Source organism: Megascapheus bottae, chromosome 12 (assembly GCF_031878675.1).
Source record: "Megascapheus bottae isolate mThoBot1 chromosome 12, mThoBot2.hap1, whole genome shotgun sequence".
Classification (NCBI taxonomy): Eukaryota; Metazoa; Chordata; class Mammalia; order Rodentia; family Geomyidae; genus Megascapheus; species Megascapheus bottae.
Window position 1 is genome coordinate 26,644,054 of NC_143520.1, and position 25,851 is coordinate 26,669,904.

The window sequence follows — 25,851 nt, forward strand, 5'->3', positions numbered from 1 at the left end:
GAGATTCAGATCTAGTTTTCTGACTCTAATCACCATTCTCTACTGACATTCAGTAGATTTGGTAAGCATAGGGAGCCTGTATTTTTGAGTAGAGCAGAAGAGACCCTCATGGGGTTGCCACTATCTTTGAGACAGAAACACGGAAGCACTATAATTTTTTTTTTTTTTTTTGCCTTTCCTGGGCTTGAGTTCAGGGCCTGAGCACTGTCCTTGGACTTTCTCAAGGCTAGAGCTCTACCACTTGAGCCTTAGCGCCAGTTCTAGCTTTTTTCTATATATGTGCTACTGAGGAATTGAACCTGGGTCTTTGTGCATGCTAGGCAAGTACTCTTACCACTAGGCCAAACTCAAGGCCCCTAAAGCACTATTCTTTGTTAGTCTCACTCTATTAGTAGTAAAGTTGATACCAAAATCACTTGACTATTAAGACTATTAAGTAGAGGACAGAATCAGTAAATATAAAAGATAGTGATTGTACAAGACTAAAATTGGTATTCTAAATAGCTAATCTTATCAGAAACAATCATTGTTACTGGTCAGTAGGTATGTATCAGTTTTTCAGGCTAGGAATCATTATTCATAAAGAGACAGTTTTGGTGGTAATTCTATTAAATAATTTGGATTTTCTTTTTTTCCATTTAAAGGCTCATCCTAAAGTATGTGAAAAGCTGAAATCGTTAATGGTGGAATGGTCAGAAGAATTTCAGAAGGACCCTCAGTTTAGTCTAATATCTGCAACTATTAAATCTATGAAGGAAGAAGGAATTACTTTTCCTCCAGCCGGTTCTCAGGTGAGAGATTTGTTCAGATCTATGGTTGTGCCTAACTTTTTACTTTTTTTAGAGAAACACACACATTAAATTTATTCAGTTTTTGAATTTGGTCAAAACCTTATTTTGACCTAAAACTGTCAAGAATGAGTAAATTAAAAAATTAAGACATTTTCAAAATAAAACTTTTGTGCTGGATGCCAGTGGCTCATACCTGTAATCCTGGCTACTGAAGAGACTGAGTTCTGAGGATTGGAATTTGAAGCCAACCCAGGGAGGAAAGTTCATAAGACTCCTAGCACCAATTAGCCACCAAAGGGCCAGAAATAGAGCTGTGGCTCAAGGGGACTAGCCTTGAGCAAAAAGCTTGATTTCCTCGTGTGCATTACATAATTCAGTTGATGCAGAAAAGTTCTGAGTTATTTGAATCATTGTGTGATCTTCCGTTTCCCTGCTCTCAATTATATGATAATCTGCCTCTTAAAAGCAAGGTGCAAGTTGCAGTAATCCTCCTACACCAAAAGTGTGGTGGGCCTCATGTTGTGCTGAATCTTTAAGTGCTAAAGTAAAAATTTTAGATTTGTTGAAAGGCAACATGTTTTTTGCAGAGCTTGGGTGGTATTTTGAGAAAAATGAGTCAAAATCCAGCATTTGAGAGACAATGTCAGTGGGTACAATAGTAAGTTTTACCTCAGTTATATAGCCTACTCCAAGTAGGTGTTAGAGATAAATCTGAGTAATTTTAGCATTTGTGTTTTTTCCTCAACAACATTCTTCTTAGAACCATATATCCAAAACTATAGCATCTTTTTTTTCCATATATTTTTTATTGTAATTAATAGAAGGGTTACATTATATTCACCAGATAGAAGGTACATTACTTCACAAATATTGATTCCCTTTCTCATGTCTTGGTCCCCGTTTCCCTCCCCCCACTCCTGCCCCTCATCTTGTTTTCACTCCTTCCCTATCCTATTTCAAATAACCAAAAAAGCATATATACAATATATTAGATAACAAGGTGAAATGCTGTAACAATATGAGATAACCAAGGGACAATAGAAGAGATGAGAGATAACAGTACATTAAGGACTACAATCACTCATTATATGGCTTTTGTTTCTGTGTCCTGGAGGTCCTTTCGTTTAGCATCATACTGTGTGGCCTTATGTATCTAGGTTTTGTTCAGTCTCTGGTAAGAGCGCCCAAGGTTTCTACTGATTATGAAGTAGCATCTTAACTTTAGTAGCCTTGTTGGTTTTTGAGTGTTTTTCTTTGACAAGTTATTGAAAAAATCAGATAGAAAATGTATTTTAGTGTTATTCTTTGTCTAGAATTTATGGGCTAGATCTTAAGTTGAAAAGTTTTATGGTAAATTTGGATGGTAGCCACCCCTTAGCCATCCATATAAATGTAAGATATAACTAATTTGAAAGTTTCAGTGGATGAAGGATACACACTATATGTATCCATCTAGTACCAAGGAGCGGAAACTACAAATTGAGATGATGAAGAGGTGCAGAGAAAGAATTTTGAGACTTAATACATTTTATGAGGTAGCTTGGAGTAGGGAGGCAACAGGGAAAGAGTAACATGAAGAATTTTTTGTTGGAGAAGGCTGTCTTGGGTTTTTGTTCCATCATCTTTTGTTCTTCAGTTAATATTATGTTGTGATAGAGAAAGAAAAAGGAAGGTAATACTGTATTCTTTTATTTTAGACCATAGACTAAAGACACAAAAAGGAATTTAATGTAGCCCAGGCCTAAAAATACAAGGAAGTGTTTTGGGAGCAAAGTCTCATAAGTAATAAAAAGGAACCACTCTGTCCTTTCTGCATGTTATTCTCAAACTCAGTGTTACAAAATTGGTTGATAGTTCATTGTTCTGAGCACCTTATGCTAGATATCTTTAAGTCATGGCTTATCTAGATATTTTATGTCTTAAAGCATGACCTTTCTTTAACCTTCTGCTATGCTTAGAAAGCCAATACCATCCAATCCAATGTGTACTAGAGGAGGATTTCAGATGGGTCTCTGTTCTTTTTCTACTCCCTTTCAGTGGTTCTTCATGACTCCTGGCTGGTACTGCTACAGGCACAAATGCTGATAGCAGTAGGGCATCTCTCTAAATAGGAGACCTTGAATAGTAGAGATCAGGAAGTGAAAACAGGAAAGTTATGTGTTCATTTTGTAAACATTTCAGTATATTGTATGTGCTAAGTTCTTTGTCAGATATGTACAATATGTAACATAAGCCAGTTCATGACCTTATTACATTTATATTGTTTTTTTGAAAATAGTTTTTGGGTGTAGGGTATGTTACTAGGGTTTGAATTCAGGGCCTAGTGCTTGCTATGCAGATGCTGTATCACTTGAACTGTGTTTGATATTTTAGTATTAAAAAGCAACTATTTAAAATCATAAAGAACTTCTATGTAGAATTCAGTTATCAAAATGTTTTTAAATTAGCATCTGAAAGTAATTATAGAGATTGTGTTTTCCTTGAAAGGATGGTTGTGTTCATTTTATTCATACATTGCAGACTTTATCAGCCACTGCCAAGAATGGTACGTCATCAAGCAAAAACAAAGAAGATGAAGACATAGCTAAAGGTAAGGAATGAAACATGTATGATTTGGTAGGACTTAAAATACCCTTACCAGGAGTTTATTGAAATAAAAATTTTAATAAAACGGTGTGTACATTAGTTTTGCCTCTATTCCAAAAGCTAATAGTCTTAAAAGTCAGGAAAGCAAATGGCATGAGATGAACTTAATTCATTGTCCTTCTCTGTCATATATATTTAATGTCCTACTTTGGGAGAGACTACATTTTACCTTTTCTTTAATGCCAGAGTTATGAGTCAAGCCCAGAAATATGTTCATGGCTTTCCTATATGGAAAGCTACCCATATTATAATGTCACAATCTGTTTGCTATAAAAATAATAGCTGTGTATGACAGACTGTGGTAATAAGGAATGAGCAAAAACTTTATTTTTAAAAAATGCTGTGTTTCATTGCCTTGCCCAAGTCCACCATTTAACATTTAGTTGGACTGGCTTATTGTTAAACTGTCACCTAATGTTCCTTTTTTAAAAATCAAAATTAATTCTGGCTATCTTGTTATTTTGTTTTTTACTCAAACCAGCTATTGAATTATCATTGCAAGAACAGAAACAGCAGCATACAGAGACAAAATCTTTGTATCCAACTGCAGAAATTCCATTCAATAATAAAGTTGCACGGATTGTAAGAGCTTTATACGATTTTGAAGCTGTTGAGGACAATGAGCTCACCTTTAAACGTGGTGAAATTATTATTGTTTTGGATGACAGGTATGTTTCAGATTTGTGTTTATAAAGTATTCTGACATTTTAAAATACAGAAATCTTAAATGACAATCATATATATATATATATTTAACCTTTGATTATATTCGGATCATAGAACTTTCTCATACCTTGTTTGTGGTAAAGATTAGATAATGTAGCTGGTGCCAGTAGCACATACCTATAATCCTAGCTACTCAGGAGTCTGAGATCTGAGGATGGCAGTTCAAAGCAAGCCTGGGCAGGAAGTTATCTCCAGTTAACCAGCAGAAAACTGGAAGTGGCACTGTGGCTCAAGTGGTAAAGCAATAGCCTTGAGCTGAGAGCTCAGGGACAGTACCCAGGCCCAGAGTTCAAGCCCCAGTACCAAAAAAACAGAAAAAAAAGATTAGATAAGCTGAGGGTTTTTGGTTTTGGGTTTTGGTTTTGGGTTTTTTTGGCCAGTCCTTGGACTTTCTTAAGGCTATACCTCTACCATTTGATCCTCAGTACCACTTCTGGCTTTTTCCTATGTTTTTGGTACTGAGGAATAGAACCCTGGTCTTTGTACATGCTAAGCAAGTACTCTACCACTAGGCCAAACTTCGGGCCCTGTTTTTTTTTTTAATATACTTTAAAATCTGATGGTAAAGTGTTCTTTGTGTCCTAGATAGAAGATTTATTAAATAATATTGTTTACCACAGTTAGGATACACATCAATAATTCAGTCATCTGAGTGCATTTACCTTAGGAGGTAAAAATATAAAAATTACTGGCAGAAATAACTGAGGGAGAAATACAGTTACTGTACTTTATACCTTGATCAAAGCAACCTAAAGATATACCTGGCTGTTCTTTAATTCTTTTTTTTTTTAATTTTTGAACTATCTTTATTTAAAAATGACAGTTAAAATTCTCCATATAGAATTGTAATGAAATAGGAAATATTTAAATAATCATCTATTTATTTCCAGTTTTGCTCTTTAACTCTTACTCAAATATTCTATTCTCCTCACAGTTTCTTTTTCATTTAAAGTTGCAAGAAAAAAAGTACTTTGATATATGTTGAATCTAATTTTGTACTTTTACTGTGTGTGTGTGTGTGTGTGTGTGTGTGTGACAGGACCTTGCTGTTGATCCTTATGCCTCAATCTCTTGATTGCTAGGATTTTGTATATGAGCCCCTTAGGCCTTGCTTTAGATTTTTGTTGTTTTGGTGTCTTTGGGCCTTGTGATTGCTAGGTAAGTGCTGTACTATTGAGTCACACCTGTTGTGGGTTTTCTTTATGTGTGTGGTTGGGTGGGTCATGGGGCTTGACCTCAGCCTGGGTATTATCCCTGAGCTTTTTAGCTCAAGACGACCACTCTACCCTTGGGCCTGGTTATTGTCCCTTTGCTCTTCAGCTCAAGGTTATAAACCTACCCTTGAGCCAAGCCCCACTTCCCATTTTCTAGTGGTTAATTGGAGATAAGAGTCTCAGTCCTTTTGTACTCTGGTGCCTGGGCTGGCATTGAACCTCCATCCTCAGGTATCAGCCTCCTGAGTAACTAAGATTACAGGCATGAGCCACCATGCCCCGCTCTTAAATTTTTTTTTTTTTTTTAAGGAATGGTTATTTGAGGTAAGGCATACAATCCCCAAAAGAAGAGTTAGTAGAAAGGTGGAGATGTCTACCTAAGTATAGGCACTGTGTTCAAATCCTAGTACAAACAAAAAAAGAAAAAGGCAGAGGTGTATGTTACAGACACCAATATTCAGAGATGTCTGGCTTGAATGTCTTTTAGTTATATAAGTTAACAGTTTAAGTTTACATATTTAATATTCATACAACTATAAAATTAAACTCATCTATAAATAGAAACAAAATTACACATTAAGTAGATTTTACTTACATGTAAAACTTACTTTATATATAAGGTTGCCCAAATTTCCACTTAATGTTAATGTAATAGTGACTAAAGCATAGGAACTTCTGCAGATACATATTCTATGCTGTGTAATAACTCATCTCCCCTTTCTTCCCTTGTAATAGCTGTGAATCTTTCATCCAGTATCACTTTTGGTATTTAGCTGTGTCATATAGCATTACATAGCTATTGTATATAGTACATTACTGTGCTTTACTATGCTTTTTTCACAAATTTATTAGATAATTTAGAATCAACTATTTTCAGTTGAGATATATGCAAAAAACTCTTTGTAACTGTTAAGAGAATTCAACAGAAGTAGAATTTCATTTTCTGTCCTTTTCATAATAGGTCATAAGAGTCTTAGGATTGCTGTTGACATGCTTATCATTTTATGTTGGGGTAAATGTTGTCATTCTTGTTAATTTGTAACCACTGGTAGGATTTTAAACACAGATGCAAATTTGGTTGCTAAAATTAGAATTTAGAGCGAAGTTGTTCCATATAGTGTGGTACATGTGGACCTGTAATTCAGCCAGCAAGCACTCAGGAGATAGAAGCAGGAAGATGGGAAGTTTTTGGCCAGTCTGAGCTGCATATCAAAACCTTGTCTCAAAAAACAATCAACCAACCAAACAAAAACTATCCTCTGTTAGAAGATCGTGGTTCAAGGCTAACCCACCCAGAAGAGCTCATTAGACATCCATCTTTAACTAGAAAAAAGCAAGGCTAGAGCCCTGGCTCAGCAATAGAACACCAGTCAGCCTAATAAGCATGAGCACCTGAGTTCAAACCCAGTACTGCCAAACAAAAAAGGAAAGAAAAGAAACATCCAGATGTTCCAGAAATGATTCTTTTCATTGTTTTTATATTACTTTGGTGTTAATTAAACATTTTCACATACAATTTGAAGTGCCTTAAACATATATTCTTCTTTTTTTTTTTTTTTTTTGCCAGTCCTGGGCTTGAACTCAGGGTCTGAGCACTGTCCTTGGACACATTTTGCTCACAGCTAGCGCTTGGCCACTTGTGCCACAGTGCCACTTCCAGCTTTTTCTGTGTATGTGGTACCAAGGAATTGAAACCAGGGCTTCATGGATGCTAGGTGAGCCTGCTACCATTAAGCTACACTCCCGACCATTTATATCATTTTTGAATCACAATATAAAAAAAAACACTGACCTGGGCCAGAAGCATGCATTTCTTATTTAAAAAGGTATACAAAAAGTCTTCCACGTCTACATTTTTAAAACCTTCCTTAACACTTCCTGTTTTCTCTGTAGACATGTCAAATAATCAAGTGTAGTTTATGCAATTTCCAAATTGTCATGTTGAGATTAGACCTCCATAGCTTTGTATGTTTGGTTCTCTGCCCGGAAAGCGCTTTTTGGGGACCCAAAAGCATTTAGCAAAGAAAAGGAGTGCAAGGGAGTCCAAGCAGTGGAAGGCTTGGCTCCATGATTGGGAGAATACAAAATGCTATTTTAAGGAAAAGACTCTTCCAAGACTTTTAGGATCCTGGATTTACTTGATGTGTTGATGGTAGAAGTGTCATTTTCTTACATGGTTATTGCTACAGTTATTTATTGTCATGGCTGTCAGTGCACCAAGCATGCAAACACTACCAGGTGAGTCAGCTTTAGAAAGGTTCAGAGTGTCCTTTATTTTGACAGGTGAGTGGTGTGATAATTTGAGGTTAGAGTTGGTTTTTTTTTTTTAATCTGCCTTTTATTTTCTGGTTTATGTATAATAGGAATAAACAAATAGTTTTATTTCTTACACCCTATTTTTTTCTTTCTCTCTCTCTATTCCTGGTGAATTTCTACTCAGTTTTCAAAACAGCCAAATATGACCAATCAAGATTCTCTAGAAAGCGTTTTAGCTCTTCTTTGCTTTTAGCTCCCTGTAGAATTTAGAGTCCATCATCCTGACCCGTGTCTTCCTCCGCGCCTCTGCTGCTGTGCTGTACTTCTGGACATAGACACCAGCATTCCTTTTACTATATTTTAAGTGGATTCTGAACACGGTCAGCACTTCCCTGGGTGGGGAGAAAGAATGAAAAAGCAAATTCCAGAAAGAAGAGTAAAAGGGTGAAAAACACTGCACTGGATTTAACATTGCTTTTGTCTTGTGGGTTTTTTTTTTTTTTTTGCCAGTCCTGTGTACGTGGTACCATGGAATTGAACCCAGGGCTTTGTGCGTGCTAGGCAAGCACTCTACCACTAGGCCTGGATTTAACATTTCTTGGGGATAAAAAATGGTGTCTTACCAAGTTGTTCTGTCCTTTTTAGAGTTCACAAATGTTAGTAAATAAGTTTGTTGATGGTAAACTTTTCCCCTTATGCTTATATAATTTTTCACTTAGTTGTGATTTATCCTTTCTTAAAATATCCATATTATTGTACATATACATATATTGTACATATAAATACCCTATTTTAAATTTTGAATTATCAAATTATAGTGCTTTAATTTGGGAAATAACAGTTTTTTTCCTGTCAGCATGCCATAAAATCAACTGGTAGAGAAAACCGTAGATTGAGACTAGGAAAGAATCATCATGCTTTAACTTGGTATCTGCTTGTCTTGCCTACTTTCTTGTTTCTTCATGACTAAAAGACAGGACTAAAAAAAATGAAATCATAAACATTGTAAAAGACAGTGAGAAGGAGTTTGTTGAAACTTAGTGCCTAGCACTTGTAGGCATATACTCCACCACTTGAGCCACACTTGCATCTCTTTTTACTATTTTTTAATTTTCAAATAGATCTCTCATTTTTGCCTGGAGCCAGCTTTGGACTTTGATCTCCTACCTATACCTCCTGTGTAGCTGGGGTCATGAGTGTATCTTACCATACTCAGATTGTTTCGTGACACGGATAATGACTTTTTTTTTGCCATGACCGGCTTGGAACTATGATCCTCCTGATGTTTGCCTTTCAAGGAAATAGGATTGCAAATGTGCATCATTATACCTAGCCTTGTGTCTTTTTAATGGTAAACATTTAGAAACAAATGATACAGACTTCAGTGTTTATATTTTTCGGTGTCTTTTGTTGTTGGTTTTTAAACTGACAGCCTTATGTTTGACAGCTTGCTTGCTTAGCTAGCACTCTGACCTCTTGAGCCACATCTCCAACCTGGTTTTTACTTGTTAATTGGGGTCTTTTAATCTTTTATGCCCAGACTCTTTGAATTTCAATCCTCTAGATCTGTCTCATGAGTAGCTAGTATTTACAGGTATGAGCCACCAGTGCCTGTCCCAATTTCTTATATTAAACTTAGGAAAAGCAGATTTTTTTTTTAGTATAGCTAGATATTTCAGAGTATGGTAAATTATATTTTTATGTAATTCCTTTGGATACTAACAACACTAAAATGAGGAGGAATAAAGGGTACTTTGCCCTTTGTTTTCAGTGATGCCAATTGGTGGAAAGGAGAGAATCACAGAGGAACAGGGCTCTTCCCATCTAATTTTGTAACAGCTAATTTGTACCTTGAGACGGAGGCAGGTAAGTTTAATCTTAAATATTTTACTTGAATTGGCATTTAAGAATAGATTCCAAGTGTGCTTTAAATTATAAGCATTACAATTTAACTTGCATGACGTGATCCATTCATCCCCATGTCAATCCTAGGGGAGTTGCCTTCACTCTTGAGATTTAATATGTATAGTGGCCATACAAATAAGTATTTAAATCAACTGAATACTGTGAGACATAGTTTGTATTTTCTCTTTAAAAAGAATGTTGGTTTTATTTCTCACAGCTCTTCCAGGGACCCTTATGCAAAAGTGACCTGAGTATGATGAGCTGAGTTGGAGTGCCCTAAATTTTAGACTTCACCCCACTTTTATTTTATCATAGGGAACTTGTTACAAGAATGAAATAATGTAAACAAGATACTGAGGGTCCTGCTTCAGGTGTTTTGAACTTTACCTATAGCCACATGTGCTTCCTTCAGGCCCCGTCAATATTGCTGAGAAAGTGTGGATTTAACTGTAGGCAGGAGGTGGGAGAGCTCAGTACAACAGTATTAATGATGATAGTCACAGTGCTGAGTCCTTTGAAATGCTTCCCTTGATATACACAGTTTTGTGAGGTAGGTTCTTTAGTTACTGTATTTATAGGTAAGAGAACTGAGGCAGAAGTAAATGATAGAGCCAGGACTTAAGTTCTGTAGCCTAACCTTGAAATATGCTTAGACTACTCACTGAGGTACATATTAGTGCTAATCCTTACCAGGTTTTGGAAAGAAATGGAAAATGGAAAGAAAAAAACCCAACAAAATCCCTACATTATGTCTAGTATTATCTTTTTATGTGGAATGATAATACCAGAAAAGCAAGTTGTGAGATGGTGATACTCACTTGAATAGTAGTAAGTACATTATCATCACTTACACTTTCTTCCTTTAGTCTTAACATTTATAGTAGATAGATTTGGTGTTCTGGGCCTAGAGCTTGATCTATTAGACAATAATCTACTTAATTGACTTAATTGATAAATGCTGAAGAATTGAAATTTACTTTGTTTCCATAGCAGCTGTGGACAAATTGAATGTAATTGATGATGAGGAGGAAGAAACTGAGGATTCAGAGGCTGAGTCCATTTATATAGATGAGGTAGAGTTCTTTTTTGTCCATTAGTTAAACTGTCAAGGCTTATGTATTATCTTTGAAAATGCCTGCAAAGATTGATTTTCTGTTCACAAGTAAAGTTTCTTACTACTTTTTAAGGATAAGATGGATAGAGCCTTACAAGTACTCCAGAGTATAGATCCAACAGATTCCAAGCCAGACTCTGAAGACCTCTTGGAGTTAGAAGGTATTTTAATTAATATTAGAGATCATTTTAATGTTACTGCTAGTGTTTTGTTTTGTTTTTTTCTGCTTTGTGGTTGATTGTTTTAGATTTGATATCTCTGCTGGAGATAGACTAGTACTGTAATAATATAGTGTTCACTTAAAAGGTATTATCATACCCATGTATCTGTTATAAATATGTTTCCCAAGAACCATTGGAGTCACACCGATAGACATGAAAATAAAGCATTGTGGCTGGGAGTTTGGCCTAGTGATAGAGTGCATGCCTAGCATGTACGAAGACCTGGGTTCGATTCCTCAGTACCACGAACATAGAAAAATCCAGAAGTGGTGCTGTGGCTCAAGTGGTAGAGCACTAGCTTTGAGGAAAGCCTAAGGACAGTGTTCAGGCCCTGAGTTCAAGCCCCAGGACTGGCACAAAAAAGAAAGAGAGAGAGAGAGAGAGAGAGAGAGAGAGAGAGAGAGAGAGAGAGAGAGAGAGAGAGAGAGGGGGGGGGGGAGAGGGAGGGGCACTAAAACATTGTCTCAGCAAGGTAAAACTTACTAATTCACTTCTGCAGAAGGTGTGCCATCAAACTACAATCTGGCAAGCAAACATAAAGAGTAGCAAGCTGCTCCCCTATTTATCTGTAATGCAGCAGGCCCTGCCCCTTTGCTCAGATTGGTTGAGCTCAGGTTCACAATAGCTAGTTTGAATAGGATAAAATTTTTACAAAGGGTGAAATAAGATTAACAATACACAAGTAATCTCAAAATATACCTGTACTCTCTGCTATTTATTGAATAGTCTAAGGTGTCTTAATTTCATCTTGGAAGAGAAACCAGTTTAAGACAAAATCTTACATTTCAAAAACTTTCTTATCCCAGTGGTAGAGTGCTTGCCTAGTATGCACGAAGCCCTGGGTTCAGATCCTCAGTACCACAGAAAAAGCCAGAAGTGGTGCTGTGGCTCCAGTGGTAGTGGGCTAGCCTTGAACAAAACAAACAACAACAAAAACTTCCTTATCCAAAGCAATTCCTTTTTTCCTTAACTGATAGCCAGCTTGCCAAAACTGGAACTTTTTAACTACATATTTTGATAGAAGTCACAGGTTTTCTTATATCGTTTCTTTGGTTATTGTGTTTTGCTTTTTGATGCCAATCTTGGGACTTGAACTTGGGTCGGGGCAATATCTCTGAGCTTCTCGTTCAAGGTTAGCAATCTTACCACTGAGCCACACCTCAACTTCCAGCTTTTTGATGTTTAATTGGAGATAACAGTATCACAGACCATCCTGCCTAGGTTGGCTTCTAATCAGAATCCTCAGTTCTGAAAAATCTCATTGCTAGGATTATAGGCATGAGCTCTAAGAACCCATTCACATAGCCTTTTCAGAAAGGGTAGTCTGTATTCCTTTAGCCCACTAATGACATAGGCTGAGGAAATCTTCAGTCTAACCAAAATGAAGGACATAATTGGAAATAACAGCATACTAAATTTAAATTCACATGCTGTTTCTTAGTCTTTCTTTTTTTTTTTTTTTTGGTCAGTCATGAGGCTTGAACTCAAGGCTACCGCCCTACCCCTTAAGCCACAGCGCTGCTTCCGGTTTTCTAGTGGTTAATTGGAGATGAGTCTTGAGTGTTGGGGCTGGCATTGAACTACGATCCTCAGATCTCAATCTCCTGAGTAGATAGGATTACAGGCATGAGCCTCTGCGTCTGGCTTGTTTCTATCTTCTACTATGACTTTAAAGCTCTACATTATACATGATTAATATTGATTGATGCATGATGATGTGTTTTTAGTCTCTTAAGAGCTTTGAAGCAAAACCAATATTTTTATGCTTTTTAATAGTCCTTTGAAAGAAAATGGTAGTGAGTGGATAAATTTTGCATTCTTTGTTTTTTCTTTCTTTCTTTTTCTCTTTCTTTTTTTTTTTTTCTTTTTTTTTTTTCTGCCAGTCCTGGGCTTGAGCTCAGGGCCTGAGCAATGTCCTTGGACTTTCTCAAGGCAAGAGCTCTTCCACTTGAGCCTTAGCACCAGTTCCAGCTTTTTTCTATGTATGTGGTACCGAGGAATCGAACCCAGGTCTTCGTGCATGCTAGGCAAGCACTCTACCACTAGGCTAAACGCCCAGCCTAAATTTTGCATCTTTTTGTTAAAGAAAGTCTGCTTTTGGAATATAGAATATTGTGATATTTGTTGTATTTTTTTTTTTTTTTTTTTGCCAGTCCTGGGCTTGGGCTCAGGGCCTGAGCACTGTCCCTGGATTTTCTCAAGGCTAGGGCTCTACCACTTGAGCCACAGCACCACTTCTGGCTTTTGTCTATGTATGTGGTACCGAGGAATCGAACTCGGGTCTTCGTGCATGCTAGGCAAGCACTCTACCACTAGGCCAAACTCCCGGCCCCTTGTTGTATTTTTTTTATTAAGAAATAAATATGTAAAATATTTAAATTTGAAAATAATTAAAAATGTTTATATGTAACCAACAAATGGCTGCCTGTCTTATACACTGATGCTTATGCTTGTCTTTACTAGTGATAGTTTTCTAGATATGTTTCAGAGCTAGTATATCTCCAGATGTCAGTCAGTAAACTTAGTTAATAGCTCTAAGGCCATGAGATTTTTCTTTTGACTGTGACCTTTTCTTTAGTTATCTTACTGTAATAATATAGTAGAATGGTGCTAAATCATATTAAAAGTCCATCTTTTATGATCACTAGCATAAACTTAATTTCTACTATATTGTGCTTGCTGTTGGATATTGATACTCTCTTATTAAATGTTACTGAAATTAGCTTAAACTTGGTTAAGTTTCTAGATTTAAAAGTATTTTTGTATTTACAGATATCTGCGAACAGATGGGTCCAATAATAGATGAAAAACTTGAAGAGATTGATAGGTAAGATTTTTTTTATGCAAAAAAGCAAATATTTAGTGTTTTGGGGTTTACTTGTTTTTGTTTTTGTTTTTTTTTTAAATTTTATTTTATTGTCAGTGTAATGTGTAGGGTGATTACAGTTACATTTGTCAGGTAATGGGTACATTACTTCTCGAACCTTGATAGCCCTTCTCATGTTTTTGTCCCTCTTTCCCTCCCCCTCCCCCTTCCTAATCATCCTGTTTTCCTCCCTTCCCTTCCCTACTTCAAATAAACAAATAAACTGATATATAGTATACCATGTAACAAACTCAGATACAGTAACCACATGAGATTAACCATATGGAGAAAAAAACAGAGAAATAACTGCACATAGTATATTAAGAACAGTCACAAAAGATAAACCTCTTGTTTCCATATCCTAGAGTTCATTTTGTTTAGTCTCATCCAATATAAACATATGTACATAGTTTTTGAGCTATTGTGATCTTTTGCTAGGAGAGTCTAGATGTGTAATAATTATTATAAATGAGGGAAACTATGGAGCCTATGTTTCTTTGCATCGGGCTTACTTCACTTAATATGATTTTTTCCAAGTCTTTCCATTTCTTTACTAATGGAGCAATGTCAGCATAGAATTACATTGTGTATAAGTACCACATCTTCTTGATCCAATCATCTACTGAGGGTATCCTGTTGATTCTATGTCTTAGCTATGGTAAATAATGCTGCAGGGAAGAACATCATTGTGCTAGCAAGTTTTGTATGCCCTTGTTTCTGAACATGTGGGTAAATGCCAAGGAGTAGGATTGCTGGGTCTTAGGGGAGCTCTATGTTGAGTCTTTTGAGGAACTGCCATACTGCTTTCCAGAGTGGTTGAATGAGTTTACACTCCCACCAACAGTGTAATAGCATTCTTTTCTGGCCACATCCCCACCAGCATCTGTTGCTATTAGATTTCTTGATAATGGCCATTCTAACTGGAATGAGGGGGAATCTCAATAAGAAAGTTTTGACCAATGCCAAGGAATCTTACTATATCTCCTATTCCTTCCTGTAGAGTTTTTATGGTATCTGCTTTTACCTCAAGATCTTTGATCCATTTAGAATCAATTCTGATTCAGGGTGACATATAAGGATCCAACTTTAGTTTTCTATGGGTGCTTAACCAGTTCTGCCAGCATTTGGTTTTTTTTTTATTATTAAAGAATTTATTAACACTGATTTTTGCATCATATTTCAAATGACATGTTTAACAAACAAGTGTTCAAGAAGGGAATCTCTATATACAATCTCTGGTACTTACGTTTTAGAACATAATCATAATTAGGCTAAGGATTTGTATATCATAGATACATATTAATTTATGAAATAAAACATTATGTATATAGAGTCATAAGTTTTTATGTCTATCTAGTTTTGTTTATATTTCCAATACCATATCCATAGTGGTTGTTTTTTTTCTTTTTTACAGATTTAGTACTAATGAAAATTTTTGTGAAACTGTTGAATATTTTTCAGTTTCCCAACTTCTTGTGCGCTCATAACATTGTTTTTGTTTTTGCTGTCTGCTGTCTTTGGTACTAAGTATTAAATTCAAGAAGGTACTCGTTATCACCTGTTCCATACCTGAAATTCTTTCATTTTTAGCGTTTTCCAGATAGTGTCTTACTCTTATGTCTGGACAGATTTTGGACTTTGACTCTCTTACCTTTACCTTTGGAGTAGCTGGAGTTAATAGGCATGTACCCTCATATCTAACGTCTTTTTGAGATGGTGTCTCACTGGTTTAGCATTAAACCTCAATCTTCCTTTCTTCTCTTCTGATAGCTAAATTATGAGTATGTATCATTCTTGGTGTAGATGGTATTTCTTTATTTTGGTAGCAATTTTTTTCTGATGTCAGTATTACAGTATGAGTAGAATTGATGACTTTTCCTTTTGCATGCCAGTCATAGACTGGAATTGAGGGGATATTGAGTAATGAAAAATAAAGCCAAAGGACAATGTGAAATCAGAGAGCTTCATCCTAAGCAAGCATTTGTCTTGTAATGCAATGAGTAGTGATGTTGATGACAGCCTCAAGGGAAGTTTTCCTAAGTTAGGAAGAAATCCAGTGCATTTCTCCCTCCTCTATCTTTTGCATTTCTCCTCATCCTTTCTCCTTTATTTCTCCCCTTTTTTGCTCAAGGTTAGTGCTCTACCTGTTGAACTACAGCTTTTTTGGTGCTTATTTGGAGATAAGAGACTTATGGACTTTCTTTCCTGAGCTGGCTTTGAACTGTGATCCTTAGATCCCAGCATCCTGAGTAGCTATTATAGGTGTGAGCCACTGCCACCCAGCTGTTTCTCTTTGAATTTTGCTATCTTACCTAGTTAGTTCTTTAGAAATAGCAGCAACACTTGAGGATAGGCTCTTAGAGAGAGGTCTAAGCTTGTAACTTGGTTCTGTGTCCTCTCAATCCTCAGTGCTTTATGTCTGGCATGAGAGGGCAAAGTCATACTGGATGAAAGACGAGGGAGAGCCCTTACTAATCGTCACCATATAATTCTGTAAACAACATAACAACATAAGAAAAAATGAACTACTTTCTGCCTTTACCAGGAAAGTGAAGTGCTTTTGCAGGAGTCTTTCAGGCCATTAGAAATTGTCATTATTCCATTGAATGGTTTTTACATAAATTCTTGTTTTGCAAAAATGAAAAGCAATTCCCTACAGCAACAACAGTGGTAGTTCATATGTATTTTAGAGGAAGCATTAAATATGTATTCACCCATTTATTTTATTTTATTGAAGGGATGTTAATTATCAAACTAGAGAATATTATTACAGTATTATGGAAAATGATTGCAATTATTATAGTGAGGCTGGTATAAGTTTAAACTTCCTTGGTCCTAGAAATTATTTCCTTTAATTGTAACAATTACAAGCCTATCCTGATGGACAAAATTTTAGCTATTAAGGTGCCCATCACAGTGCTATTCATGACAAGAAACTTGGAAAGAGCAAAAACGTCTTTCAGGGTGAACGTGTGCATCCACACAGTAGAAATTCTACAGTAGAAATGAGTGTCATTGGTGAATTAGCTATTCATATGGAATGATGTCCTAATATATGTGACAAAAAAGTAGGGACTTTGTAATTCAGTTTTGTTAATGAAAACATTATTCAAGAAAAAGGTTCTTAGAACAGTAAAACTCAGTAACAATTAGTGGTAAGAGTTAATTTTTTTGAATAGGAGCATAATTGTTAACCACTTTCCTCATTTTCAGTTTGTGGAAAGGTCAGCTGTCATTCTCTTGTTCTGTGGCCACTGGTGGCAGAAGTAGCTCCTGTACTAGAAAATGCTTCATATTCAAAGAGGTTCATCACTGTTCATGCCTGCTGGGAACTCAGAGTACAACATAAATATTAATATTATATATGGAGAGAGTAAATACATTTTCCTTTGAATGGATTACCAGTTTCCTTATTCCATATACTGAGAAATACTATTGTCAGAAAATAAGTGGTACATTTCATACGTATCATAATAGAGAATAAAATTTTGGAACATTGATCACACTAAGCAATTATATGTAATAACATGTAGGTTAAATACAAAAAGTGCAAGCAGATTTATTGATGAGCAGTCTGCTGGAGATAATTACATGTTCTAGTCTATTGTAATCTGATCTGCTCCTTAAATTTTCTCCTCTGTGGACATTGCTTATTCCTTTGGCTTGCCTTTATTCACACTATGCTAATGACCAGACATAGTCTTTAATTGTGAGCTTGGCTTACCTGTCCTAAGTCCCAGCCTCAGCATGCAGCCTTTTCAGCCTGATGCTCGTCAAATTAATTGCCTTTAAATTCTTCTCTTTTCAGCCTATTTCATAGGATTTTGCATTCCATTATACATAATGTCATTTGCTGTTTTCATGTTCTTTATCTTCCTAATAGATTACAGTCTCTTTTGGAGGAAGAGAATCGTGCTTTTATAAGTTTGCTCTTTGCCAGTACCAGAATGTAAACTCAGGGTTTTGAGTGTGCTTGGCTTGCTTGCTTGCTCATCTTGGTGTTCTTAACACTAGATTCATATCTCCTACCCAGCATTTTGCTAAATATTTTGGAGGTGGAGTCTTATGGATCTTTCTACCCAGACTGTTTTTGAATTGTGATCTTCTGTATTTCAGCTTTCTGGAAAGCTAGAATTATCAGCATCCAATTTTTCTAAGGCCATTTTTTTTTTACAGTGCCATTCAGTAAAATATTGTTAATGCTTTTGGGCTTTTGTCCCAGATCCTTAAAGATGGATTCAAACACAGTAATTGTGGCTTTCTATTGTGCTCTCTTGGTGTTTCATCAGCATGTGTATTATGTAGGCCAAATTTTTTATGGCTAGTTATTAGTTACACATTTGTTAACATATATGCTTAATTTCTGTAGTTGTCGCTGCTATTTTTGAACATGGAGGTTAAGCTAATTTATATGATCACTTTTTGTTGTTGCTGTTGTTGTTAGGTTTAGATATGACAACAGATTCTGATAGAGAACAGACGATAAATTTCAAAATGACTCAGTTTTGGTCATTTACTTACAGTAACCCTGTATCTGTTTTCCTGCCTCTGTTTCTTAACCTGTGTGAACTACATTTAATAATCAGGCTTGTGGGTGCTTAAGCCAGGAAGAAAGTGATCATTTAAGTTTTTAAATTTGTCAGTTTATCACTCCTGGGTAACAGACAAAATTTTACCAATCAGAAGAATGGGCAAATGTAAAAATGTTTACATATATTTATTATTATTACAAGTAAAGTACCTGACTTTGTTTGGAAGGATGGACAAACATGAAAATGTTTGCTTGTAGTTACTTATTATTATTTTTGTTGTTGTTGTTGGTTGTGGGGCTTGAACTCTAGGCCTGGGCACTGTCCCTGAGCTCTTCAGCTCAAGGCTACTGCCCTACCCCTTGAGCCACAGAGCCACTTCTGATTTTTTGGTGGTTAATTGAAGATAAGACTCTCAGATTTCAGCCTTCTGAGTAGCTAGAATTACAGGCATGAGTCACCATGCCCAACTTACTTGTATTTATTTTTAGTACAAATAAAGTACCTGACTTTATTTGCTTTATCAAAGATTTATCAGTCAACAAACAATAATAAAAGCTGGCTTGTACATATATGGTATTACTTGCATTTTCAAGGATAATTACTTTTTAGTTCTTCCATGGATTAAAAACACAATGAAATAAATGAAAATGTGGTTTTGTTTGTTTTTGAGTATGTTCTTCATATTGAATGTTGTACTTCACGTGGCTCTTGACCTTTTCCTAGCATACTTTTTCTTTACTGAGAATTATAATTATGACTTAGATCCTTACCTAAATTGTGAAGCTGCTTTTCTTTATAATTGAATTTTCAAGAGAAACCTATAGGGTATTAAACTAAATTCTCTTTGCACCAAAATTATGAATTGATTGCATTTTGTAAGGTGTGGATTTTTCCATAATATTATAAAGTCTTATCAGTCTCGCTATAATGATTAAGTAATTTCTCCTCCAGTTTCCCTTTGTGACTATTCTTTCCTTGCCTTGTGTATAAAAATGTCTTAAAATATGAATAGAAGAATGCTAAATTTAAAAAGTAATTTACATTTCTAAGTAATATGCTTAAAATGTGAAAATCTTTTCTTCTATATCAGGAAGCATTCAGAACTGTCGGAATTGAATGTAAAAGTCTTAGAAGCCCTAGAACTATACAACAAGTTAGTGAATGAAGCCCCAGTCTACTCTGTTTATTCAAAGCTTCATCCTTCGGCACATTACCCATCTGTGTCAGCTGCGGTTCCAGTGCAGGTAAGATGTTTTTGAGGATACTTTTCACAATTACTTTTTTTTAATGTTTAAGAGCATAAGATTATAAGGCTTGTTGTGTTAGTGTTCTTTCACTGTGACAAAATATCTGAAAAAAATAAACATAAAGTGTTGGCTCCGGACTACTTGCATCACTGAGTGTGTACGTGCTGAAGCATAGGTGGCAAGCAGTGGGGCTCCTACACCACTACCTAGGAGTCCCCACAATAAAGAGATTTATTTTGGTTCAGGGTTTCAGATGTTAAAGCTCATGGTGGGGTGGTCGATGGTCAGAGGTGAGACTGAGAGGGAAGCAGAAAGGCATGTCCCACACCACAGCTGTTGGGAAGAGGAGGTATTCTGAGGACCAGATAACTCCAAAGGAATACCTACTTTCACAAACAAGGCCCTATCTTCAGCAATAGCTTATTCAGTAGATTAATCCATTGGTGAAGTTGTCAAACTTAGGATATAATCACTTCTCAGTAAGGCTGTCATCAGGGCACTAAATCTTCAACCCATGAACTTTTTTGTGAGTCAGTGTTTTTAAGATGAATGGTTGCTGCTTAAAAAAAAAAAGTTCAGCTGGTGGCTCACACCTGTAATCCTAGCTACTCAGGAGGCTGAGATCTCTGAGGATCAAGGTTCAAAGCCAGCCCTAGCACAAAGGGACCCGAGACTTATCTCTAATTAACCTCAAGAAAATGGGAAGTGGGGCTTGGCTCAGTGTTTGGGCCATAGCCTGGAGCTGAAGAGCTCAGGGACAACAACCAGGCCAGAGTGTAGGGTGGTAGCCCTGAAGAGCTCAGAGACAACACTCAAGGCCCATGAACCACCAAAAAAAAAAAAAAAAAAAAAAAGCCAGGTGCTGGTAGCTCACGCAGGAGACTGAGATCTGAGGATAGAGGTTCAAAGTCAGCCTGGGCATGGAAGTGTGAGACTCTTATCTCCAGTTTAACACCAGAAAACCAGAAGTGGCACTGTGGCTCAAGTGGTAGGGCAGTAGCTTTGAGCTGAAGAGCTCAGGGACAGGGCCCAGGCCCAGAGTTCAAGCCCCACAACTGACAGGACCCCCTCCCCCCCAAAAAAATACCCTTACAAAACATGTCACCATTGGCTGTGTTTAAGTAGGGAAGTAGAATACTAAGCGTTAATATTAAGAATATTTGATACTTAAAGGTATTATGTATGATCTAACTATGAAAGCCTTTTATGTATGTATATACTATTCTTTTTTAAGAATTTATTAACATTGATTTTTACATCATATTTCAAATGTTGTATTTAACAATGTATATACCGTTCTTGAGGCTTGAATCTGGGTGCTTTTTTTTGTTCAAAGCTAGCACTCTGCCACTTGAGCTAGCTTTTTGGTGGTTAATTGGAGATAAAAGTCTCAGACTTTCTTGCCCCAGTTGGGTTTGAACTGCAATCTTCAAGCCTCCTTGAGTAGCTAGGATTACTTACAGTTGTAAGCCACTGGTGTCCAGCCTTTTTTTTTTTTTTTTTTTTGTGGGTCATGGGGCTTGAACCCTACCCCTGGGCCTGGATGTTGTCCCTGAGTGCTTAAGCTCAAGGCTACCACCCTACCCTTGAGCCAAGTCTCACTTCCCATTTTCTGCAGCTTAATTGGACATGAGTCTCAGGTTCTTTTGTGCCTGGGTTGGCTTTGAACTTTGATCCTCAGATCTCAGCCTCCTGAGTTGCTTGGATTACAGGTGTGAGCCACCATACCCGGTGGTGTCCAGCGTTTTGTTTGTTTGTTGTTTGTTGTTTTTTTTTCTTTCCCAGTCATGGGCTTGAGCTCAGGGCCTGAGCACTGTCCTTGGATTTTCTCAAGGTTAGAACTCTACCGCTGGAGCCTCAGCACCATTTCTGGCTTTTTTTCTATGTATGTGGTACCGAGGAATCGAACCCGGGTCTACGTGCATGCTAGGCAAGCACTCTACCAGTAGGCCAAACTCCCGGCCCGGTGTCCAGCGTTTTTAAAATAAATTACTTATTTATGTTAAGTGGGAGGGTGTTTACTTGTAGCTCCTTGTGCTCTACCTATACAGTAAAAGGTGGCAGAGAGGGTTGACACCCAGATACCATTATTTTTCAACCTCTGTTTCTAGAAGTCCTGGGATGGGAAGTTCATCATTGCAGTGGTGACTTGAAGTGATGGATGGATTTCTTTTCAAGGAAGTGTTAATAGAGTAATAAGTACTGTAGTGTAGATATGGGGCACTCCATTTCCAAACCATTTCTCTTTGATAGTTTCAAGAAGCATTGGCTAGGATGCACATAGTGGATTAAGCCTGTACATCAGTTACATGGGAGGTCTTACTAGGAGCAAAAAAATATGAGATACTTTCTGAAAAATAACTAAAGCAAAAAGAATTAGAGGAAAGAATTAGTGGTAAAGCTGCTTAAAACCCTGAGTTAAAACTTCAGTGCCACCAAAAAAAAGTATTGGCTAAACAATATTCACTAGAAAAGTTAGATACTATTAGACAATATATTTTAGTTCAGTTTTAGATAGTGAAAAGACCATTAAAGTATTTGAAGGATATTCTTTTTTGTGTTCCTTTGTAAATATGAAGTAAAAATCTTCATACATATAAACTCCTTTTTGTAAGCATAAAACACATGTCTTTTGATTTCAGACCTGCTTTATCATGACCTCTGAATGAGGTACTGGTTGGTGCTGTTAAACAAGAATATCAAATATTTCTTTAAAGATTTCTTTGATTTACATGATTATAAGTTAATGAACCTCCTTTGTTCTCAAAAGATAGATTTTATTTTCTTGGATGAATGACAAATTGTTTTTAGGAATTCATGCATAATAAAGATACATGAAGGTATATGAGATGCAAGTGTCATAAGTCAGCCTCAACACCACCTTTTCTCCATATTCCCTTTTATATGCTTGACAGCTGAAATCAATGCCAGTATTGCCACTGAGAAGTCTTTCACATTTTAGCCAATTTACAATGAAATTCAAAATGAGCGTGGAGGCGAAAATTTGTGTTAATTTATAAGGAATGTGTGAAGGAAACATGGAAAGGAAAAGGTAGAATATAGGTACATAAATTAGATGACCTAATTATGACCTACAATATAATGGTTTAGTTAAATAGAATGGATACCCTGGTAACTATTACATCAGACAAGGTACATTTATCAAATATGTCATGTCTGAACTTTTTACATAGGAATTGAGGAAGGATTTCTTGGCACAAAAATACTACTAGAGTATCCAGTATTACTTGTGTTTTCAAAGAATTGTTTGCAAAATAGAAATGACTACACATTTTATGATAGAACTATGATTGCTTCTTTGCTTGAAAAGGCTTTCTGGGATTATTCCTGTGTCAGGTTTTTGTGTTTAGTTGTGTTTTATAATCTATCTCTATCCTTGGATATGTTTTGCTTAAGACTAGCGCTCTACCACTTGAGCCACAGTATTACTTCTGGCTTTTTCTAGGTATGTGATAATAAGGAATCGAACCCAGGGCTTCATGCATACTAGGCTACACTCTTGGCTCCACAACTATTTTTTCTTTTTGGCCAGTCTTGGTCACCAACATTGGACACTTTTTGCTCAAGGCTCGTACTATATATATGGTAATGAGGAACCTAGGGCTTCATGCATGCTAGGTGAGCACTTTGCCACTAGGCTATGTTCCCGGCCCACACCACTAATATTTTTAAAAGCTAACTTTGTTTGTTTCTTTGTCTAACACTATCTACTCTATTCTCTTTACACATCAGAATATTTTGAGATATTCAAAAGTTCCTGTTTTAATTTGAAAAATACCTCAACTAGAAGCTAAGAGTGTAGTATATGTTTAGTTGTTTCTAGGAAAGTCACTCAGGAATGGTAAACTACCTAGGGTTCTCTTTCTACAATCTCTTGTTATTGGTTTGTTACATGTTTGCTAAAGAGGTAATGTGATTGTACTTAATGTGCTTTTGGCATTCCTATTGTCTTAAATTTTAATGTGAATGGTCATTCTTAAAAATAATTAACAATCTATTGGCCATGGACACTCTTGGTTGTGTATAAGTAGATTCTGTTCTTAATGATTGTTTCTATGAATGTTTAGCCTGGCATGTATAAGGATTTAGCTACTTTGGCCTTTTTTTATTTTAGTTTGTTGGATTGTTTTTTTTTTTGCTAGTCCTGGGTCTTGAACTCAGGGCCTGAGCACTGCCCTAGGGCTTTCTCAAGCCTAGAGTTCTACCACTTGAGCCACAGCACTACTTCTGACTTTTTGTGTATGTGGTACCAGGGAATTGAACCTGGGTCTTTGCTAACCTCCCAGTCCCCCCTCCCCCCCCTCCTTTTTTAAAGAGGATACATCTTCTAGTTTACCCATAACTACTTCTGTTTTGTCTGACATAAAGGCAAGTTGCAAGAGAAGCCTTGAGACTTTCATACCTTTTTTCCCCCCAACCCTTCTATAGAAAGGAGTTGAATGAGTCATTCTGGAATGGGAGTAAAGGCCATCATCATCTTGAAATAATGATGGACTTCGCTTCAAAGAAGTATTCACATACAACTGAGTATTGAGTGGTGTCGATTTTTTTTTTCCAGCCCACTACTCAAAAATACACTACCTCTTTTCTATTTTGTCTTTCACCAGTACTTCAAAATAAAGGGACAACCAAACAAAGCATAAGTTTTTATATATTTGACAGAGAATTGGAAGTGCTCTGTTTGTTTTGTTGTGTTTTTGTTTGTGCAAGCCCTGGGGCTTGAACTTAAGGCATGGGAACTGTTCTTGGGATTTCTCAAGGCTAATTCTCTACCCTTGAGCCACAAGACCACTTCCAGGTTTTTTGTGTATGTGGTACTGAGGAACTGAACTCAGGGCTTCGTGTATGCTAAGCCAGCACTCTACTACTAGGCTAGGCTCCCAGCCCATGTGCTCTGTTTGTAGAAAAAAAAATTATTGTCATTATTAAGATATTGTACAGATAAATTACCATTTCACAGTTCAAGTAATACATTTCTCCTGCTCTGCTATTTGTTTTTAGGTAGATAGGTTGGTGGAATCAGATTGCTCATCGGAGAATATTAACATTTTCTTTCTTTAGTCTTTAAAGTTTTAGATATAGATCTATTAGGTAAATGCCTGAGAGAGCAGTGAGTCAACTTTTTCTCTTTCATTAATAGACATATCCAGTTCATTCACATGGTGGAAACTATATGGGTCAAACCACTCACCAAGTCAGCTATGCCCTAGGACCAGATCATATTGGTTCACTGAGATCACTTCCTCCAAATGTAAATTCTTCAGTAATAATCCATCCTGCTCCAACTCCATATTTAAGGTAAGTTTGACGTGGTGTGTGAATTTTTCAAGGATTTTCAGAATGAGACTATGTAGACCCTTCTTTTGATAAGAATAGTACCAGATTTTACTCTTAAAATGAGTTATTGAAGTATCCACTCATTAGCTTTGCTAGCCATAGTGTGATGGTCACCAAGACTTAAGCCTGCAGTTTGGGTCCCTAGGCTAGGACACAGTAATGCTAATTATACTTTGTATACTCAGGGACTAATCCCATCGTGCTATTAGTGAGATGCTGTAAAATTAGCTGTGTGAAGTACTCCCAGACATATTTATTTGCATAAGCTCCTAATTATTAAAAAATCTCTTACTTTGACCCTTAAAAAGTAAATATTTAGCTGTGAATTTTTCAGTGTATTTTTAATACAAATATTTTTCTTCTATTTACTTCCATACAGAAAATACTTATATAGTATTATCATATTGATCCTTTTCCGTTCTTAAATACCATGCATGTGTATGAATTTTAGATCTTACCTGAAAAGTAAATAGCCTGTTATATTGATGCTTGGCTAAATTAAGGCATAAAATTTTGTTAACTACAATAGGAATTAGGAGGAAAAATCTGTATAGTACTTGGCCTTAATGCTCCTTCATTGCTAGCAGTATTCTGTATAATTTAAAACTAAATGTTGTAAAAGAAATCTTTGGCCGGGCACGGTGGCTCTCGCCTGTAATCCTAACTACTCAGGAGGCTGAGATCTGAGGATCAAGGTTCAAAGCCAGCCCAGGCACAAGAGGACCTGAGACTTATCTTTAATTAACCTCTAGAAAATGGGAAGTGGGGCTTGGCTCAAAGGTAGGGTGGTAGCCTTGAGCTCAAGAGCTCAGGGACAGTGACCAGGCCGAGTTCAAGCCCCATGACCTACCCCCCCAAAAAAGGAAAAAAAAATCTTTGCCTTAGTAGATACCAAAAAAAAAGTTCTTCCATTTGGTGTGAATTTCTATTTTAGATTAGTTTGCAGGGAGCATGTGTATGCGTGTGTATAGATGT

At 36.5% G+C, this 25,851-nt stretch overlaps 1 protein-coding gene across 2 annotated transcripts in view; it reads left to right on the forward strand.

Annotated features, from left to right (window-relative positions):
• Stam2 (signal transducing adaptor molecule 2) overlaps nucleotides 1-25,851 on the forward strand; it is a 45,109-nt gene that overhangs the window by 16,263 nt on the left and 2,995 nt on the right. Inside the window, exons 5-13 of one of the 2 annotated variants that reach the window (XM_090342839.1) lie at nucleotides 645-791; nucleotides 3,312-3,381; nucleotides 3,919-4,105; nucleotides 9,405-9,499; nucleotides 10,532-10,611; nucleotides 10,726-10,813; nucleotides 13,646-13,700; nucleotides 19,362-19,515; nucleotides 24,680-24,837. In XM_090342839.1, the coding sequence (XP_090198965.1) occupies nucleotides 645-791; nucleotides 3,312-3,381; nucleotides 3,919-4,105; nucleotides 9,405-9,499; nucleotides 10,532-10,611; nucleotides 10,726-10,813; nucleotides 13,646-13,700; nucleotides 19,362-19,515; nucleotides 24,680-24,837 (1,034 nt within the window). Of the gene's footprint in view, nucleotides 1-644; nucleotides 792-3,311; nucleotides 3,382-3,918; nucleotides 4,106-9,404; nucleotides 9,500-10,528; nucleotides 10,612-10,725; nucleotides 10,814-13,645; nucleotides 13,701-19,361; nucleotides 19,516-24,679; nucleotides 24,838-25,851 lie in introns of both variants that reach the window. The other variant, XM_090342838.1, reaches the window with a different exon arrangement.